The following is a 21,615-nucleotide window of genomic DNA, read 5'->3' as shown; positions in this document are numbered from 1 at the left end:
ATTGTGGGGAAAGCTGTTTGTTCTAGTCTCTGCATCACTGCTTCCGCTAAGATTCTGATATTGGCGATCCCATGGGTGTCCTGTTGATTTGTTTGTAGGTCTTGTTATTAAAGGTGAAGTGCTTAGTAAGGCACAGGTCTACCAGCTTGAGGATGCTGTTCTTGACGATGGACTTGGTGCTCTCTGGTTAGCAGTCAGGCTAAACAGAAACACGCACAGGAATTCCTAGAAGGCCTGGCATTCAAACTGGAACTCCATGAATAAATACATTGATTTCGACCCCATTTACCAACCTCTGAGAAAAAGAGCTGGAAATGATATCACCACCCTTAACAGACCAAGACACCTAAATAGAAAGCAGGACAGAACACCTGCGCTTCAACAAAGACTCAGTGACCATGTTACTTCGCATGGTGATGAAATGTCTGAGAAGAAAACTACTAGCTCAGTGAGCAAACTTACAACCTGAACCTCAATCTGAGCTACAAATCTTCCCAAAAATTGCAAAGACCTGTATAGACTTAATGCAATCAAAGTTATATTTTGAAATGCAAAATTTACTTTAATGAAATTTCTGGTGTATACATTCTACAAAATTATCCAAATCATTTCGCAGGATAATTAATCCCCAACAATGACATAGCAATCATTCAAAACAATGGGATAAATGCAAAATAAACTATTGTTTACAGTGAGAGACAATTATAAGCACATGAAGTAATAAATAAAAATCTTTAAATCTTAAATTTAAATCTTTAAAAATATGAGATTTTGATACTTCAATAACTGTTGCAGGAATTGTATACAAAATGTCAGCCTCACCTTTCCACATGCGTATTGCCACACCTCTTGCCACATCTAACAAAGTGACTCGGCCAAAATCATCTGTCACAGCTGCCAGAGTATTGCAGGGTGATAAACAAATATTTTCTCCACGCCGACGGGAGTCTGGAATGCCAAACCTACAAAATAAACAGAACACAAAAGCATAGCTTACTAACAGCTGCAACAACATTACAACAATTCATTTCCATTCTTGTAAAGAGGAGAAGAAATATTCAAAACAGGTCAGTGGAACAGCCCATCAAACCTAATAGCATGCTGGTCAGACAATACCTGGCGTACTGTTTTCAGCTACCGTTGCTAAGATGCATTAAAGAGCTACAGTTGGTGTAGTAGAACCTATTTCTAGGATAGGATTTTAAACTAAATAGTGGGGTAGTGGGTCCAGCTGCTTGGAAAATTATGGACCATGTTAAAAAGAGGGAGGAGGGCTCAGCAGAGGTTATTAAAGTTTCCAGAACAAGTAATAGGACAGAGAGTACAGAAGGGGTCAGGAATTGAAGTTCAGGCACAGCAGATAAGGGGACAACTATGATAAGGGGACAATCAACACAGGACTGTGCTGTACTTCAATACACAGTATACGAAACCAATTAAATGAGCTTGCAGTGCAGATTAAAATGGGCACGTACGATGTTGTGGGTATCACAGAACAGTATCTATAAGGGGATCAGGACTGGGAACTATATATCCAAGCATACATGCTCTGTCAAAAGAACAGGCAAATGGGCAGGAGGAGTGGGGTTGCCTTGTTGGTATGAAATGAAATTAAATCAATAGCAAGAGGTGATACAGAGTAGGAAAACATAGGATCTGTGTAAGTGAAATTCAGGAACCGCAATAGGCAAAAAGACTCTCATTGGAGTTATATACAGACCTCGAACCAATAATCAGGATTTGGGGCAGAAAATAAATCAGGAGATAGAAAAGACACGTAAGAAAAACACTATTATGATAGCGATGGGGGAACTTCAAAATGCAGGTGGGCTGGGAAAATCAAGTTGGCAGCTGATCAAAAAAAAGAATTTGTGGAATGTCTAAGAGATGGGTTTTTTTTAAAAGAGCAGTTTGTGGTACAGTCCACTAAGGAAGAGGCTATTCTGGATTTGGTGAATGTGTATTAAGACAGACTTGATTAGGGAACTTTAGGCGAAGCAACCCCTTGGGAGTGCAACCATAAAATGACATGATTCCCTCTGCAGTTTGGAGAGAAGCTGGAATCAGACCGAATGGTACTCCCATTGTATGCAAAGACATGAGGAGGAGCTGGCCAGACTTGAGTTGAAGGGGAGCTTAACAGGGAAGACGATGAAGCAGCAATGGGAGTGCTTTAGGATAATTCAGGAGGCACAGCAGAAATTCATCCCCAGGAAGAAAAAGCAAACTAAAGGGGAGGACAAGGCACAATAGCTGACAAGAGAAGACAGGTACAGCACAAAAGCAAAAAAGAAGTATACAATGTGGTGAAGACTAGTGCAAAGCCAGAGGATTGGGAAGCTTTTAAAAATCAACAAAGGATATCTAAAAAAGCAGTAGGATATCTGAAACAGATGAAATAAAAGATAAAAGAAGATTGCAAGAGATTTTTTTGGATTTATAAAGAGACAGGAGAGGCAAGAATGCACGTTGGACTGCTGGAAAATGAGGCTGGAGAGGCAGTAATTGGGAACAAAGAAATAGGAGAGGAGCTGAATAGGTACTTTGCATCATCCCTCACAGTGGAAGACACCAACAGCATACCAGATCTTCAAGAGGGTCAGGGGCAGAGGTGAGTGTCGTGACCATCACTAAGGAGAAGGTGCTTGGGAAGTTGAACGGTGTGAATGTAGATAAATCACCCAACATGATGGACTACACCCCAGAGTTCTGAAGGAATTAGCTGAGGAAACTGCAGCAGCATGGGTGGTGATATTTCAGGAATCACTGGAGTCAGAGAGGGTCCCAGAGTACTGAAAAATTGCGAACGTAGCACCCATGTGTGTGGGACGGAGGGAGATAGAAGTAGAAACTATAGGTCGGTTGGCCTGGCCTGTCATTGGTAAAAGTTTTGAATCCATGACTATGGATGAGATTGCAGAGTAATTAGTGCATGGTAAAGCAGACTGAGTTAGTATGGCTTCATGAATGACCCCCCTCGTTAGGTCCACACTCCCCACCAACTCTCTCTCCACACCTGGCACCTTCCCCAGCTGCCGTAAGAGGTGCAAAACCTGTGACCACACCTCCACCCCCTCACTTCCACCCAAAGGATCATTCCAAATCCAGCAGAGATTTACTTGCATTTTCTCGAATTTCATTTACTGCATCCATTACTCCCAGTGTGGTTTCCTCTACTTTGTAGACACCAAGCGCAAACTCGCAGAACGGTTCAGGGAACATTTCTGATCCGTACGCACCAATGAATCCCACCTTCCTGTGACCATCCATTTCATTTCCTCCTCCCACTCCACCAAAGACATGTCTAGCCTGGGCCTCCTCCATCACCTAAACAAGGTCACCTCATCTTCTGCCTCAGGAGGCAACATCTACATGGTCTCAACACTGAATTCACCAACTTTCAAATCTCTCCTTCCTCATCCTATCCCAGATCCAACCCTCTGACACCACCCTTTTGACCTGACCTACCTGTCCATCTTCCTGCCCACCTATCTTCTCCATCACCCCCTACCTTCACCCATCTATTGCCATCCCACCTACCTTTCCCTTAGCCCCACATCCCTCCCTTATTTAGTTCTCAGCCCCCTTCCTCCTCTCCAGTCTTGATGAAAGGTCATGCCCGAAACGTCGACACTCTTGCTCCTCAGAAGTTACCTGACATGCTATGCTTTTTCCAATGCCACACTTTATTGATTCTAACTTCTCCAGCATCTGCAGTCATCATTATCTCCATTGGCAAGGGGAGGTCATGTTTGACAAGTCTGTTAGAATTTTTTTGAGGAGGCAAGTTAGACAAAGGAAAGCCAATGGATTTCCAGAAGACCTTTGACAAGTTGCAGTATAGATGGCTGTTAAGTAAGAGCTCATGGTGTTAAAGGCTAGATGTTGGCATGGATAGAGGATTGGCTGACTGGCAGAAGGCAGAAAGTGGGGAAAAAGGTGGCTTTTTCAGGACAGTAGCTGGTGACTAGTGGAGGTCCGCAGGAATCACTATACATTAACGATCTGGATGAAGGAACTTGGGCTATTGTTGTTATTAGGTTTGCAGATGACACAAGATTAGGTAGAAGGGCAAGCAGTCTTGAAGAAGCTTGGAGGCTGCAGAAAGACTTGCTCAGACTAGAGCATGGACAAAGAAGTGGCAAATGAAATATAAAATGTAGGAAAGTGTGAGGTAGAGTACTTTCATAGGAAGAATAGAGGTATTGACTATTTTATAAACAGGGAAAAGCTTTGGAAATCTGAATCATAAAGGGATTTGAGAGTCTTGGTTCAGGATTCCCTTGAGGCTAATATTCAGACTCAATTAGCAGTTAGCAAGTCAAATGCAATGTTAGCATTCATTTCAAGTCTAAATTTATAGGAGTTCCAGAGGAGGTTTACCAAGAATGATCCCAGGGGTGAAGGGTCTGTCATACATGAGGAGCAGTTGAGGACTCTGTGTCTGTACTCGATGGAGTTTCGAAAGAGGAGGGTGGAGATCTTATTGAAATTTGCAGAATACTGAAAGGCCTGGATAGCTTGAACATGGAGAAAGGTTTCCACTAGTAAGAGAGACTAGGACCTGAGGGCAGAACCTCAGAGTGAAGGCACAACCCTTTCAAACTGCAGTGAGAGCAATACAATACTGGGCAGCATGGTGGCTCAGTGGCTAGGAACTCCTATTTGATTTCACCCCTAGGTAACTGTCTGTGTGAGTTTGCACACTCATACGGTCATAAAATCCTTACAATGTGGAAGCAGGCCATTTAACTTGAGTCCACACCAATCCTCCAAAGAGCATCCATCCAGATCTATATCCCACCCTATCCCCTGTAGTCCTATATTTCCCCCGGTTAATCCACCCCCGTGAATGTCACATCCCCGCACACTATGGACAATTTAGCATGGCCAATCCACCTGGTCTGCACACTTCTGGATCATTCTCCCCATTTCCTCTGGGTACTCCTGTTTCCTCCCACAGTCCAAACATATGCAGGCCACTGATATGTATTTGATATATATGAAGATTTGGTGTGTGTTTAGAATTCTCACGTCTTTCTAAAAGACTATGTTTACTTAGTCTCTTTACCAAATTTGGAAGAAAGGTAACCAAAAGGAACAAATTTAAAGTTATTGGTAAAATATTTTCCAGCACATGAGGAAAACCACTTATATAACAAATGGTTAGGATTTGGAATGCAAGAGCTGACAGAAGGAAAATAATTGCAGGGATTGGGAAAGAGCTATGGAGTAGAACTAACTGGATTGCTCTTCAAAAGAACCAGCACTAAAAACTAACTCCATCAAAAGAATAAACTCTGAACGACACACACACACACACACACAAAAGATTTTGCAATACCCTGGATACTTTCACCAATAATGGCTCATCTTGTAGAAACAATGACTTCACGAGGTTATTACAAACAGTCAGAAAACATTTGACAAGGTGACATGACGGAGATCTTAATTTTCCTTCTTTTACTTTGTTGTTAAAGATACATTCGCCCACCTTACAGCAAGAGGAGTTGCTGGCTCAACTTTTGGTTTCTGTTTCTGCACCAGCTCTTCATCATGTTTGCTCTTCCAACCAAGCCATCCACTAGAAAACATACCAAGAAACTCTCATAAAAATCAGAGTCTGGCAAGATTTAGTCAGAACATAAATCTGCCAACGAAACATTTACTTACTTTCAAGTATAATCTTTACATAGTTAAAATAAACATCACTTGACATTCTTAAATCAGCCAGTCAATAAAAGCACTAGCATTAAAAAGAACACCTACAATGTTTGACCCTGAATCAATCTCATGAACTATGCCATTTTCATGACACAATTCTATTTAAAGCCTTTCCAATACATTTACAATTTCTACTCAAGATTATATCACTAAGCATATTTTTGATTGTGTATAAATGTTTTTTTTACATTTTTGTAACAAAAGACCTGATAAAAGGACAACTGTTTTATAGACATGGGTATTATCTAACATTTATTCCAGCCAATATCCCGGAGACTGGTAAAAGGTTACAGGTGACATCAATTCAACACAAGCCACAGTGTGATCAGTGCAACAGATGGACATACATCATTCACGATGATGTGAAACATAACAGAGGATGAGTAAGTTGTATTTATTAACTGGAAGAGGAGATATTAAGACTGCAATCTCATCTTCTGCAGAAAATGATACATTTATCTATCACACCTAAAAATTAATCATGCAATATACAAACCAAATTAGAAAACAATTCAAAAACAAAAAAGGTAATTCAAGATTAAATCTGAGAAATGAAATAATGTATTCATGAGGATGCAGAGGTAATCAAGAGGTTAACCAAGTCAAAAGAAGTTTCAAAATTGAAACAAAAAGTAATTCAGCATTAATTTAATCACTTAAATGTAATTTTAACAAGTCAAAGAAAACTGCTTTCTTACCTAGCTGCATTAAATAAAGCAGATGTAAGCTTGCTGGCAACTGCTAAAGCAACATGTGATAGCAATGGCTGGGTGCTACCCTGCAAATAAATAAACAAAATGTTTCATCAAAGTAGTGGAAACGTCCTTTCAAATGCTACAGCTAAGTATGATGGTAAAAGTAATTAATTCTAAATGGATTTCTTATACAGAAATTTTAAACTGAGAGAAACTCAAACAAAAACTTACTTCCAAAGCATAGAAGAAACCAGCAAATGGACCAGATCCAACAGTTACATATTCTGACATTGCTGGTGGACTGCTTTTTACAGTGGCATTAAATCCACCTAAAATAGAGGCAGTCTTCAACTGATCAAATGGACAAAGGGTCATAATACCTAATATAAAACAGAAAAATGTTATAAGTATATTAAAGCTTATTCCACTGTGAATATAAGAAATAAGGTATAATTGCTCAAGCATATTGGTTTCTCAGTTCTGTTCACAGCTCAAATAACTGAGTGAAGAAATGCAAGAAAATCCAAGCACATCACCGACTTTGTAAACAGATCTATGGAAATACATACATACATGTGCAATGCTTTCCAAATGATCCTCAAGTAAAGTTCCTTCAGTGTTGCAAGAATACAAATAAAACAATGCATTTTTATGACTCTATCAACATAATAAAGCATTCCAAAGCTCTTCAATCAGGTAATTCCTTTTAAAGCCTGGTCTATTTTAGTAATGCAAATATGGCAGCCAATTATACACTGCAAGATTTCATTAACAGCAGGGAATTAACTTGCCACAACATACTGGGGTATTCAGATGGTCAACAAATCTGAAGCCTGTCAATAAAGATCAAATTATTTCTGAATATGAATGCAAATCCTGAAGAGGCAACATAGATCACCAAATTGGAAATAAACTTTAAATGAATGTCGATTCATTTAATCAGTGCTTCACACAGGAGTTAGATTTCACAGGGCTTTCTTCAGAGGTAAACAAGCCAAAACATTACTCCTGTACTCCAGGTTGAAATTAATTTCATCTGTACTTTAAATGGCTAAATTCCTACTTTGGTAGATGCAAGAAGAACATAAACGTAAAAGCGTAAAATTCAACAGTACCGAGTACTGTTAGGTAATTGGCCTCCCAAGAGTACCTGCACTGACTGCATTCTGCCATTAGGTGGAGTCCCCAGTCTCAATTCAAATCCAGAAGGGCAGTGAGGACACAAAGAAAGCAAAGGGATGTTACACGTGAAGCTGAAAGGGCAAGAATGGCAGCGGTGAAGTGGGAGTGTACTTATCTCTGAACCAGGTTCAAGTCCCACTTTGCTTCAGAGGTGAGAGTTAGCATCTATACAGGTTGATTATAAAACAACCAAAAACAAATGGAGATGGAAAGCAAGTCTGGGGCAAAGGAAACAGGTCCAGGAGAGAGTGTGAGGGAACAAGGCCATGGGGACAGAATAAGCCTCAGGATAAGGAAAGACCAGATTGAGAGAACAAGGTTGTACAGGACATTCCCGACTCAGGTGACTGACTGTGTGGAATTTGCACGTTCTCCCCTTGTCTGCGTGGGGTTCCTCCGGGTGCTCCGGTTTTCTCCCACAGTCCAAAGATGTGCGGGTCAGGTGAACTGGCCATGCTAAATTGCCCGTAGTGTTAGGTAAAGGGGTAAATGTAGGGGAATGGGTGGGTTGCTCTTCGGCGGGTCGGTGTGGACTTGTTGGGCCGAAGGGCCTGTTTCCACACGGTGAGTAATTTAATTTAATGTCTGTATACCACTAATCTCCAATTGGTTAGGCCACTGTTGGAATACTGCGTGCAGTTCTGGTCTCCTTCCTATCGGAAGGAGGCTGTGAAACTTGAAAGAGTTCAGAAAAGATTTACAAGAATGTTGCCAGGTTTGAGCTATAGGAGAGGCTGAACAGGCTGAGGGGTGACCTGAAAGAGGTTTACAAAATCATGAGGAGCATGGATAAGATAAATAGACAAGGTCTTTTCCCTGTGGTAGGGGAGTCCAGAATGAGAGGGCATAGGTTTAGGGTGAGAGAGGAAAAATATAAAAGAGATCTAAGGGGCAACTTTTTCACACAGAGAGTGGTACCTGTATGGAATGAGCTACCAGAGCAAGTAGTGAAGGCTGGTATAATGGCAACATTTAAAAGGCATTTGGATGGGTATATGAATAGGAAGGGTTTCGGGGGATATGATCCAAGTGCTGACAAATGGGACAAGATTAGGTTAGGATATTTGGTCAGCATGGAGTTGGACCGAAGGGTCTGTTTTCGTGCTGTACATCTCCATGACTGTACAAGTCCAAGAGAAGAGAAGGCTGGGAAGTAAGGATAGGGGTGGAGCAAGTATAGAGATGAGAAGCTAGGGAAAGATGAAACCTCAAGTGATGCAGCCAGGGTGGAACAAGTCAGGAGACTGGGCCATGGGCAAGGCCAGGACAGAGGCAAGATGCCTTGCCCATGGCCAGAACAAAAGGAAGAGCCTGAGTCTGGGATGTGGGCAGTACAATTCTGGGCACTCACGTACGATGGTAACAGATGCCAACAATTCTGGCTCAAAAATAACAAAATGAAAAATACAGGTCATAAAGAATAAACAACATTAAGACAAAACAACAATAAGCAGGGCACCATTAAATGAAGATTATTGATATGACTCAAGCAGTTTACTTTCCAGGTACTCAACAATTCAGAACTTCTTTTCTGAAGGAAGCTTGACCAATCAAATGGGAAATTGCTCAAAAATAGTTCAAAGAGGATGGTCAGATGCTGCTACACTTTGAACCACAAGGTTAGACCACTGGTGACAAAGAAGTTCTCTCTCATGATAACTTTCCCCAAATTTGGGTCAGCTCCTCCATCTCATCTCCACCTGATAGTCAGTCAGTCATAAGTGAAACCATGCTCTTAGGTCTGCAGATAATATTTCACAAAATTAAGCATTATGAAATACTGCATTTTTTTTTAAAAAAAGGATAGTTTTATTACCAATGCTTGCATGATCCACTATCATATCAACATCCTGCAGGCCCCATTTCTTGTAAGTTAGTGGTGGAGGTTGTACACTTTCAGCACCTGAAGCTGCAGCTGCAAGGAAGTGTAATGTAACAAGAAAATTAGTAAAATGTATTGCTTTATAAGGAACTAAATTCATTTGTTTTGTGCAGTAAAATAAGTCACCAAATTCACTCATTAGAGGAGGACTGTTACAGAACTAAAACACAAATTCCACTAGAGATATTGTAATTTTCAGTACTGTGTTACTACCAAATTATGGAATGCAATTAGGCAGTTTCTCCAATAGGACCTGGTGGGAAATGCTCCAGAGAGATGGCCTTAAGGTTGGGGGTACAGTTTTAGGGCTAAATTCTTGTCACAGTGGGTTGGGGCTATATAATATGACTTGCAGCAAATGAAATCCTCATTATATAAGCATTGCCAACAATACTAGAATCAATTTCTGATCTTGAGAAAAAGGTGAAGGTTTCTGTGCTGTATGACTCATTAAACTGCTGTAGTCCATGTAATGAGGCTCTTTCAATGCCACACAATATGAAGCTCAAACCAGAGGTTCCATGACAATGTAAAAAAAATATAAAAACATTTTTGGGTCAATGTTTTTACACAAGCTGGACATTCAGCTCCTTGAGCCTGCTCCACCATTTAATAAGTTCATAGCTGATCAGTTTGTTTCAAATGTCACATTCCTATCTATCCTAACAATATTTGATTCCCTTTTCTTAGTACTGACAGGTAAGAATTTATTTTAGGAAGGATTCCTCTAGTTAACGTCGCATTTAAATGAGGATATCCACAATCTGGCAGCATATGGAATACAGCCAAAGGACAATCTAGTCAAAATGCAGTACTATAGTCACCTTCTACAGTCTTGTGAAATCACTCATGACCAATCATTATCAGACCAAGGTTATGCTCTCATATTACCCAACTTCATTATTAACTGCTTTCAACTTTCCCTTTTATCATTCACCTATAAAAACAACTGACCAATGCTGATGGGTCTGGAATCTAGTTACAAAAAGACAGTAAATCCTACATCCTACAGAACAACTTCCAATCCAGCTTCAGAAATCAGAATTGTTAACAAAGCTGCAAACACTTTTTTACCTAGACTAAGCAAGTGGATGTAGTGATTTGAAGACAACTAGAAAAGTATGTACCTGTTAGGCAAGGGGGAAGCTGTAGAGCGTGGTTTACGAAGGAAGTGGAATCTCTGGTCAAGAGGAAGAAGGCAGCTTATGTTGGGATGAGATGTGAAGGCTCAGTTAGGGCGCTTGAGGGTTACAAGATAGCCAGGAAAGACCTAAAGAGAGAGCTCAGAAGAGCCAGGAGTTGTTGGCGGATAGGATCAGGGTAAACCCTAAGGCTTTTTCTAGGTATTTAAGGAATAAAAGAATGACGGGAGTAAGATTAGGGCCAAATCAAGAATAGTAGTGGGAAGTTGTGTGTGGAGTCAGAGGAGATAGGGGAAGCACTAAATGAATATTTTTGGACAGTATTCACTCTAGAATATGACAATGTAGTCGAGGAGAATACTGAGATACAGGCTACTAGACTAGATGGGTTTGAGGTTCACAAGGAAGAGGTATTATAAATCCTACAGTGTGTGAAAATAGATAAGTCCTGGGCCGGATGGGGTTTATCCTAGGATCCTCTGGGAAGCCAGGGAGGAGATTGCCGAGCCTTTGGCATTGAGCTTTAAATCGTCATTGACTACAGGAATAGTGCCGGAAGACTGGAGGATAGCAAATGTGGTTCCCCTGTTCAAGAAGGGGAGTAGAGACAATCCTGGTAATTATAGACCAATGAGCCTTACTTCAGTTGTTGGTAAAGTGTTGGAAAAGGTTATAAGAGATAGGATTTATAATCATCTAGAAAAGAATAATTTGATTAGGGATAGTCAGCACACTTTTGTGAAGGTCATGCCTCACAAACCTTATTGAGTTCTTTGAGAAGGTGACCAAACAGGTAGATGAGAGTAAACCGGTTGATGTGGTGCATATGGATTACAGCAAGACATTCGATAAGGTTCCCCACAGTAGGCTTTTGTACAAAATGCGGAGGACTGGGATTGTGGGAGACATAGCAGTTTGGATCAGTAATTGGCTTGCTGAAAGAAGACAGAGGGTGGTGGTTGATGGGAAATGTTCATCCTGGAGTCCAGTTACTAGTGGTGTACCGCAAGGGTCGGTGTTGGGTCCACTGACGTTCATCATTTTTATAAACGACCTGAATGAGGGCGGAGAAGGGTGGGTTAGTAAATTTGCAGACGACTCAAAGGTCGGTGGAGTTGTGGATAGTGACGAAGGATGTTGTAGGTTACAGAGAGACATAGATAAGCTGCAGAGCTGGGCTGAGAGGTGGCAAATGGAGTTTAATGCGGACAAGTGGGAGGTGATTCACTTTGGTCGGAGTAACCGGAATGCAAAGTACTCGGCTGATGGCAAGATTCTTGGTAGTGTAGATGAGCAGAGAGATCTCGTTGTCCAGGTACACAGATCCTTGAAAGTTGCCCCCCAGGTTGATAGGGTTATTAAGAAGGCATAAGTGTTTTAGCTTTTATTAGTAGAGGGATCGAGTTCCAGAACCATGAGGTTATGCTACAGCTGTACAAAGCTCTGGTGCGGCCGCACTTGGAGTATTGTGTACAGTTCTGGTCACCGCATTATAAGAAGGATGTGGAAGCTTTGGAAAGGGTGCAGAGAAGATTTATTAGGATGTTGCCTAGTATGGAGGGGAGGTCTTACGAGGAAAGACTGAGGGACTTGAGGCTGTTTTTGTTGGACAGAAGAAGGTTGAGAGGTGACTTAATAAAAACATAAAAGATAATCAGAGGGTTAGAGAGGGTAGACAGGGAGACCCTTTCTCCAAGTATGGTGACGGCGAGCATGAGGGGGCATAGCTTTAAATTGAGGGGTGATAGGTATAGGACAGATGTCAGAGGTAGTTTCTTTACTCAGAGAGTAGCAAGGGTATGGAATGCTTTGCCTACAACGGTAGTAGATTCGCCAACTTCAAGTACATTTAAGTCATCATTGGACAAGTATATGGACGTACATGGAATAGTGTAGGTTGGATGGGCTTCAGATTGGTATGACAGGTCAGCGCAACATCGAGGGCTGAAGGGCCTGTACTGTTCTATGTTCTATAACTCCTGCTATTTATTTTTTCATCTGAAAAAAAACCAACTATACACACAAAAAATAAAAAACTCATGCCTACCGCATTTCTACTTTTGCTGGTTTCATGCATTCCAGTGCGTAAACCCTACATCACATAAGTTGACTTTCCAAATTCAAGATTCATCTTAGGTGAACTCTACAAATACTGAAATTATACTACAGTATGAAAGAAGCTTACAAATGTGGGAATATAACATTGCTGGGGTAAAAATAATGGATTTCCTCAAAATAGAGTCATATAGCACAGAAAGAGACCCCTTTGTTCCAACACATCCATGCTGACCAGTCATCCCAATCGGACTTAAATCAATTTAACCCATATCCCTCTAAACCCTTCCTATTCATATACCCAAGTGCCTTTTAAATGTAATAACTGTACTCGCTTCCACCACTTCTTCTGGCAGCTCATTCCATACACGCACCACCCTCTGTGTGAAAAAGTTACCCTTCCGGTCCTTTTTAAATCTTTCCCCACTTACCTTAAACCTCTATCCTCTAATTTTGGACACTCCCACCCTAGAAATAGAGACCTTGCCTATCCACCTGATCTGTGCCCCTCATGATTTTATAAATCTCTATTGGCTCATCTCGTGCTCTTCAATGCTCCAAAAAAAAAAAGCCCTAACCTATTCAGCTTCCCCCTACAGCTCAAATCCTCCGGTCCTACCAGCATTCTTGTGAATCTTTTCTGAACCCTCTCACATTTAAACAATATCCTTCTTATAGAAGGGGAACCAGAATTTTAACCAGTATTCCAAAAGTGGCCTTAATAATATCCAGTACAGCCACAATATGACATCCCAACTCCTACACAATGCCTTCATTCGTCATAACAAATGTGCCAAACGCTTTTTTCACACCCTTTCTACCTGCACCCATACATCTCTTTGTTCAGCAACTTTCCCCAGGCCCCTACCATTTACTGTCTAAGTCCTGCTGAGGGTTTTAGCAACTGATGTTTGAATTCAGGGAAAAAAAAAGGTATTGTACTGCAGATGCTGAAAATCTGAAATAAAAGCAAAATGCTGGAAACACACATCTAGCTACATCTGTGGGAGAAATGGAATTAATGAGCAGTATTCTATCAAGGCAAGAGGGTCAAACCAACAGTGACAGATCCAACAGAGATGATCTAATAGAATGAAAGTGACCACTAGTAAATGTCTCATTCACACAGGCCTTCTAACCAGTCAGAGGTCAGCAGGTCCTTTGTGTCATCAGCGCCACAGCAAGTAATGGCAGTTGGCAGTAATGGATGCACCAGAAGACCAGGATCTTCAAGCGACTCCAGACAAAGGTGACTGTAGATGAGATGGGGATTGCAGGAGAGAAAATCACATGGGAGGTCAGGGGCAATGGCAAAATGGTGGTTTTCAACAGTCAATCCTCTCCAGATGCCCGATTCCTTAGGAAGGCACAGAGTACCTAAGAGAGATCCTGCCCCTCTCAGGAAGCCACTTGCAAACCTAAAATGATTGACTGAACAATGTTTTGAGGGCACAGGGAAGTCACATACCCCTATTTAATTGCTCAACTACCAAACCATGGAGGGCTTGGGGGAACCAGCAGTCAGGAATCTGCATCAACACTTCCTTTGCAACTTCATTAGAAAAAAGGTTCTTCTGCTGCTGAAAGACCAACTCCAGCTTCACCAGTGACTAAACGGAGTCCAGTCGTAGTCATCATTGTGTTTCCTGCCGTGATGAAATCTAGCCCACTATTTCAGGTTGATGATCCTCCAGCTGATGAAGGGCTATCAACCTGAACTATTTTTCAGTGCAGATAATGCCTGATCCACTGAATATTCATACCCTTGATTTCAGGATTTGGGTTTTGGAACATTAGTCTGCATCCCTAACAATCCCAGCCCACAATGTGGCTTGAAAGCTGCTGGAATAAAAGAAATTCACATTTAATTATTTTATCTAAATCACGAAATAATACTGCAATCACATTTCTGAAAATATTACCTCTTGCTACCTGGTTTCTACAGGCCCGAAGAGACTGAAAGAGGCTGAATCCATCTATTGTTACAAGAGCAACTGGATATAGAATACTCAATTCTTCATGCTTAGGAAAGAAAATATATAGTCAGTAATCTTGCAAAACATTTATACCATAAATTATAAATCTCAGAGGTACTTTGGCTGCGTTTTATTTAATTCTAGACACCAAGCAAAATATACCCTTTCAGGAATTTCTGAAAATCAAACATCAAAACTATTTTGCACTTTCCCATTAAGAAATCCAAAGTGGCTTCTTTCTATTGGCTGACAAAAACCACGTGGTACAACAATCTTGGCGTAAGCTACTCCCACAGTATTACAATGTAAAAATGATAATAATAATAATTGAATATGTACTTAAATATGCAAATATTCTTAACCCAAACCTCACTAGGTTGAATTATTCCACTGTTATCTACTCATATGTTCAAGTATTTCACGTAAGAGCAAATGTAACTAATTTAATATTTTTTCTATACACTCAATAGATATTTTTACTAATACCATGGCATACAGTACCGGATACCCAATAAATAGTTCAAAACTAAACATTCAGATAGGATTATCCTTATGTTGTATATGCATTAGACAAGTAATAGATTATCTTATACAACTAGTTTCTTAAAATGACATGGATGTGATCACCTGTTCTGTAACACCAGGATGTCTGGGAATTTCATAAGTTCGACATTTCAGTTGCAAAACTGGATCTTCATTTAAAAGTTGTGCTAAAAGAAGAACTCCATTCTGAAGAAATAAAAAGGGAAAATTCTTCAAACAAAGTAGCAACAGTTGTTCCCACCCATTTTCTTAAGCAAACAAGTTTTATGACATCTTTAACTTCACGTCCGGTACAGGCAGGGTGGAGACTGAGGGTAGCATTAGTTGATGTTATTCTCCATTTTAAAATTATTCATGTTTAGTCAGATCTTGAAATGGAGTAGTTGATTTTCCCAGTTCAGAGATGTATGAAACTAATCAACAGGGAGTGAATTTCCAAGCAACAACCAGGTGTGCATCAATGTAAAATGAATTAAGAGCAGCATGGAAAAACAGAAGTGAACAGGTTCTGGAAGAATACAGAAACAGTTTAAGACTACGAGAGAACACCATGGAACACAAAAACAGCAGCACAACAGGACTTCACATTAGTCTCCAGTTACACTTCAGGGGTCAGGTAATTCCCTCTAAACAAGATCAACATAATGCAAACCACCTCCACATCCATTTTCAGCACTCTGGAATCATTACCACCACCACTGAGAATGTACTTTCATCTCGAAGTTTGTGTAGGATGGTCATTTAAATTTATACAAAGTGATTATTTTGCTCATCTCAGTTGGTGAAGAACATGGTTTTCATATTTTATGATTACTCGTCAAACTGCCTTCTTAATGCCACAAAACAAAGAATTCTAGACTTGCATCCTTTGCATAAAACATTTCCCAAAGGTCAACTTTGATCCTCTAATCCAGGGCTTCCAAAGTAAGGGCCAGGAACCCAAGTGGGTTCATAAGCTTATGGGTAGAGTCTCACATCAGAATTGCCAATGCAGCAGGTTCCACGGGAACTACCCAGGAGATGGGCTACTATGTGTGTAAAATGGATAAAAGAAATGACCAAAGCTGCTATCCGGGAAAAAAAATCTGGGGCGTAGGTTACAATCTCATCTCCACTTTCCCTGCATTTGTTCTTGCTCAAAACATTGGATCTCTATTTTGTTTCCAACTCTGATAAAAGATCACAGACCTATGTTTCTCTCTTCACTGAAGCTGCCTGATATGGATATTTTAAACATTTCATTGTTTTTATTTTACCATTGTATTAACTTTTAAATTCACACATGGATCTCCAAAAATGAAAATCTGAATTAATTACCTCAGTGTAAAATCGAACATATCCAGAGTTAAAACCAACAATTATACATGTCCAGTCTGGTCGACCTGTGGAGCTTCTGTCAATCATTGCAAAAGTTAATTAACTCAGAAAATTTTCACATAAAGCATATAATGTCACCAATTTTTCAAAATCATTAACCAAATATTGTACAGCACATATGTTATTATCATATAAACACAGCCCAAGTCCAAAGTCCAGGCACAACTGCATGTTCTTAGAAATCTGAGAACGGGGAAGAAACTCACAAATATCTTTTTAATATATAAAGGATATTGACAGTTGTCTCCAAGGATTTCAGAAATACTGCCATCTGTTTAAGGACTATATAAAGGAAAAGACTGGCTTCAGTTTATCAGTGACAGTTAAGTATTGGCAGGACATTGTACGGGATATCGAACCAAACTTCATAAAGCCTAGGTCATGTCTGTCAATTTAAGAAACCAACACAAATTACTTAAAATTAAAACAGAGAAAGTTAAAAATGGATTTCAAAAGAAACATATGAAATGAGGGTTTGATAAATTAAGGTATATGCTTGACAGAAAGTTAGGTTTTCTGCAGGGGAAAAAAGACCAACAGCTATTGTTTCAAGAAAAATGGATTACAACTTGCAGGGATTCAGTTTTGGGACTGAGTGTCCAACAGGCAACATATCAAAATTTGCAAGTAAAAAGCAAATGGCTAAGTGAAGATGAATCGTTTGGAGTACTGACATTATAGTAGATAGGGCATACTACATCAGAATTTGGATGGGAAATCTGAATATCGAGAAATGAAGAGAAATGCACATACTTACTTGCAAGTAGGGATCAATATTATCTCAAAACAAGTCGTCATGGCACCTTCCTGCCACTACCATTATTGCCTAAACCCTCAAACTCACTATTGCCAAGTCACTTACTATTAACTTGATGGATGGCTACTACTGACCAGAAGCTTGACTGCAGCAGCTGCAGCAATCATGGCACTGTAAGAGCAGGGCAGAGATTGGGCATTGTGGAAAATGGCTCAACTCCTAATCCCAAAAAGTCTCTACATATTGGAAAGGCACAGCAGTTTAAAAAAATGGCCTTATCAGTTACAGCTACATCAATACTACTTAAAATAATGCCAAAAGAACTCATACAGCACTAGCCAAACAATTTAGCTGGCATTGATATCCTGAATCACATATTCTCAACAAAGAATCCCATTTGTTATAGCAGCAGTGCAATTGCAAAACAATAAAACTAAAATTTGGTTATTGAAATTAACCAAGTATTCCTGGACCCCTAAGAAACCACATCCGGAAAAAAATAAATTTTAACAAACCAAAATCTTACAAATGTAAGGTTTCAAGGCAACAGCTAGTGTTGCTGAAAAACAGCAAAATGTTAATTAACTTCTGAATAGAACAAGGGTTGTTACATGTTATAAATGGCATTACTTAAAACTCTTAAATTACTTTAAAGCTTCAGTTTATTCTAATTAAAACCAGAATACCTTGCAGATATGCTGATAATAATTTTAGTTTTTGCACCTTTAAACATGGTGCCTACAGATTGCTTTAAATCAAGGTCATCCATTGACTGAAAACTTCCAAGTAGATCTTTACACTTAAGTTTTAGACGAGCAAATAAGCCAAAGATTTGCACACTGTGATTACAGAAAGAATATGGAAGAATCAATCTTCACCCGTATTTGTTTTTTGAAGGAAAACAAGATTGTTCAAGCACCATTAAAAAAAAAATCAACTATTAAAAATTTCTTAATAACTATTTCGTGTGTTTTGACCATACTTAGATATAAAGAGAGCCTCAAGTATAAAAACACTTACCTTTTCTGACTTGCAAGTGGAATACAAATTGCACTACTGATGCATTCCCTGTCAAAAAAAGATGACAAGCATTCAGATGAGATGTCACTTCTCGTCATGCACATCACAGATCAAGTGGAGCAAAAACCTCACTCAAGTCAAACAACTAAACTCATGGGTTAATTTAATAATTCAAACAGACACAAGCAGTTCACTCAGACAACTAGTCTCAAATACAAGCAACTCTGGCTTTAATATTCATATTTAATAAGAACAAAAATCAAGTATTCATCTTAAATACAATTTTCAGATAGATTGTCTGAATCATCAGACCCAAAAGCACCAGTTTAGTTTTCAAAATCCATCTTCTCGTGTTTTTTTTAAATTATTCATTCATGGAATAAAGGAAAGGCCAGCAATTATTGCCCATCCTTAACTCAGAGTCAACCACATTGCTTAGGTCTGTGCTACATATAGACCAGACCAGTTAAGAGTGGCAGGTTCCCTTCCAGTTGGGTTCCAATGAACCAGTTGGTTATATAATTATATTCTCACCAGTAGGTTTTAGCTTTATTCCAAATATTTATGAAATTCAAAAATTTCACAAACTACCATGGTGGGATTTGAACTCATGTTCAGGGTCCTGGATTTCTCGTCCAGTGACATTACCACTACAACCTGGCTTATAGTATTTGGTCATACAATCCCTGAAATCACAAGATATGCTACAGCATGCCACTGTAGTATATGTGTATATTTTTAATATCTACCTTATACACTGTATCTTGTGTATAGCACACTTGCAAAAAATAATCACAAATTTTGCTTCCTGTATCATGTTTAAATAAATAGCAACACCACACTGGGAATGCCTTAACAAGCTGCTAGCAGCGAAGCCCGACATTAATATTTAATAATCATATTTTGACAAATTAAACAAATCAAACTTTTACAAAACTTTCACCCTTGTCCCCCAGCATCTGCCCCAAAAAAGCACTGCTTCACTTAGTCACAAAACCTTATTGTTGAAATTTGCTCTTCAAATTAAATCCATGTTGAGTTTAGAAAAAAAAGGACAGAAAATAAATGAGACATGATGCCCCAACTAAACAAAAAGACTTAAATGAATTTGTTTCTTATTGTGGAAAGTCAGCATTGTGAAAATGGCAACATTTTAACACTCAACGGGTACAGAAAGTTCTACAGGTTTGTTACATTTTACGGTTCCAAAATGAATTGCATGCAATTCTGCCCAAAGCTGAAGCTATTTGCAAGGTTTCTAATTGGGTCATGCAGGGAGATAAAGGGATCACTGAGAGCAGAGCCAGGATTAGTCAGGTGGAGGACAGAAAGACATATTCAGCAGGGCTGCTATCAGCTGTACTAACTACTTGGGCTACATGTAGTGAGCACTTGGTGAAGTCCACAAGACCATGTATGGAATGAGCTGCCAGGGGAAGTGGTGGAGGCTAGTACAATTACAGCATTTAAAAGGCATCTGGATGGGTATACGAATAGGAAGGGGGGACTAAATTGGGTTGGGATATCTGGTCGGCATGGACGAGTTGGACCAAAGGGTCTGTTTCCATGCTGTGCATCTCTATGACTCTAAGACATAGGAGTGGATAGCCATTCAGCCCATCGGGTCGACGCCACCATTTAGTCATGGCATTTCAACTCCACTTATCCGCACTCTCCCTATAGCCCTTAATTTCTTGTGAGATCAAGAACTTAGCAATCTCTGCCTGAAGTCATACAACAATTGAATGGTTCTGGGTAATGAGGACATAGTACTAAGAGCCATGAAGGATTTGATCTAACAAGGGCATGTTCCCAAATAACAGTTACGAACAGCTTGGGATGGAGCAGGGATTAAAGGCCCAAAAAACAGTATTTCTTTGATATAACAGAGCAAGATTAGGGTTCAGGAAAACAGAACCATATCTAGCTGGGTGAAAAGCTGCAGTGTCTGGTGAATAAAACTGGGAGTGCAGTTTCAAAATCAATGGGAGCGTAGTTTCAGGAAAGGAGGGTAACTGAGCAGAATAGGAGGAAAGTCCAATGACAGGATGTTTCTTGTGATGAAGTTAGTTTTAAATTTAATTCTTTCACAGGATTGTGGGTGCCACTGACCAGACCAATAATTTTGTCCAGAGGGCAGTAAAGAAAGAAACCATATTGCTGTGGAACTGGAGTCACATGTAGGTCAGACCAGGTAAGGATGGCAATTTCCATCTCTATAGCACTAGTTGAACCAGATGGGTTTGTATGACAATCAATGCACTATCCCAGGCAACCATCTCCCTGAGAGTGAGCAAGACAGAAAGACAGCATTCAATTATTTAATAAGCAGTAACCAAGACAAATCAATTGGAAGAAATTTATATGCTAATTTGACACTAAATTACAAATAGTCCTCTGCAAAAGACTACATATGGAGTGATCATCAAACTGACCTCACTATACAGATCACTCTCTCGAATGGAAACTCAGTCCCCCAACCTCCATTTCATGCTATCTGGTACAATCCTACTCAGTGGGTTCTGGGGAATTCTGGAGGCTTCTAATTGGCACACAATCAAACAACCAGTTGCTTTAGACCTGCTATGTGCAGCAACTTTTTCACAGATGAAGGGTCCATTGATCTTTTTCATCTATTCTTTCTTGGTGTGTGGGGGTCACTGGCAAAGTCACCAATTTTTGGCCATCCCTAATTACCCTGGAATTGAGTGGCTTGCTAGATCATTTCAGAAGGCAGTTAAAACTCAACCACTTTGTTGTGGATTTGGAGTCATAGATGGGCCAGATCAGCGAAGGATAGCTGATTTCTTCCCTAATGTGACATTAGTAAATGACTGGATTTTAATGACAATTGGTAACAGTGGTCACCATCACAGAGACCACAGGGTCAGAGAATGGCAGGAAGGGACAGAGGAAATCAAGACAGATAACAAAAGCAAATAAAGTTTCAGTGTATGAATGCAAATAACATTCATAGAAACCAAGTTCTAATGCACACTGAAGTAAATAATTATGATCTGAAAGCCATTATAGGGCTATGGCTGAGAAGGGATGGGTCCTGAATTTTTATTCTAATTCACAGGATGAGGGAGTCATCCCTAATTGCGCAGAGGGCAGATATGTGTCAAACACATTGCTGTGGGTCTGAGTCACATGTCGGCCAGACCAGTTTAGGACAGCAGTTTCCTTCTCTAAAGAACATTAAAAGAATCAGATGGATTTTTTTCTGACAATCGACAACAGCTTCATGGTCATCATTAGA

General features: G+C 39.8%; 1 protein-coding gene across 1 annotated transcript in view; it reads right to left on the bottom strand.

Moving 5' to 3' along the window:
• Positions 1-21,615, bottom strand: part of rab3gap2 (RAB3 GTPase activating protein subunit 2 (non-catalytic)) — a 97,414-nt gene that overhangs the window by 46,831 nt on the left and 28,968 nt on the right. Inside the window, exons 5-13 of the mRNA XM_060831448.1 lie at positions 18,354-18,401; positions 16,517-16,592; positions 15,284-15,385; positions 14,603-14,702; positions 9,418-9,516; positions 6,651-6,799; positions 6,423-6,502; positions 5,495-5,584; positions 823-962 (exon numbers count right to left, since the gene is read on the bottom strand). Coding sequence (XP_060687431.1) covers positions 823-962; positions 5,495-5,584; positions 6,423-6,502; positions 6,651-6,799; positions 9,418-9,516; positions 14,603-14,702; positions 15,284-15,385; positions 16,517-16,592; positions 18,354-18,401 — 884 coding nt within the window. The remainder of the gene's footprint in view (positions 1-822; positions 963-5,494; positions 5,585-6,422; positions 6,503-6,650; positions 6,800-9,417; positions 9,517-14,602; positions 14,703-15,283; positions 15,386-16,516; positions 16,593-18,353; positions 18,402-21,615) is intronic.

The sequence above is a fragment of the Hemiscyllium ocellatum genome, chromosome 10 (genome assembly GCF_020745735.1).
Source record: "Hemiscyllium ocellatum isolate sHemOce1 chromosome 10, sHemOce1.pat.X.cur, whole genome shotgun sequence".
NCBI classification, from domain to species: Eukaryota; Metazoa; Chordata; class Chondrichthyes; order Orectolobiformes; family Hemiscylliidae; genus Hemiscyllium; species Hemiscyllium ocellatum.
The sequence above is the reverse complement of the archived record's forward strand: the minus strand, read 5'-3'. Positions and strand labels throughout refer to the sequence as shown.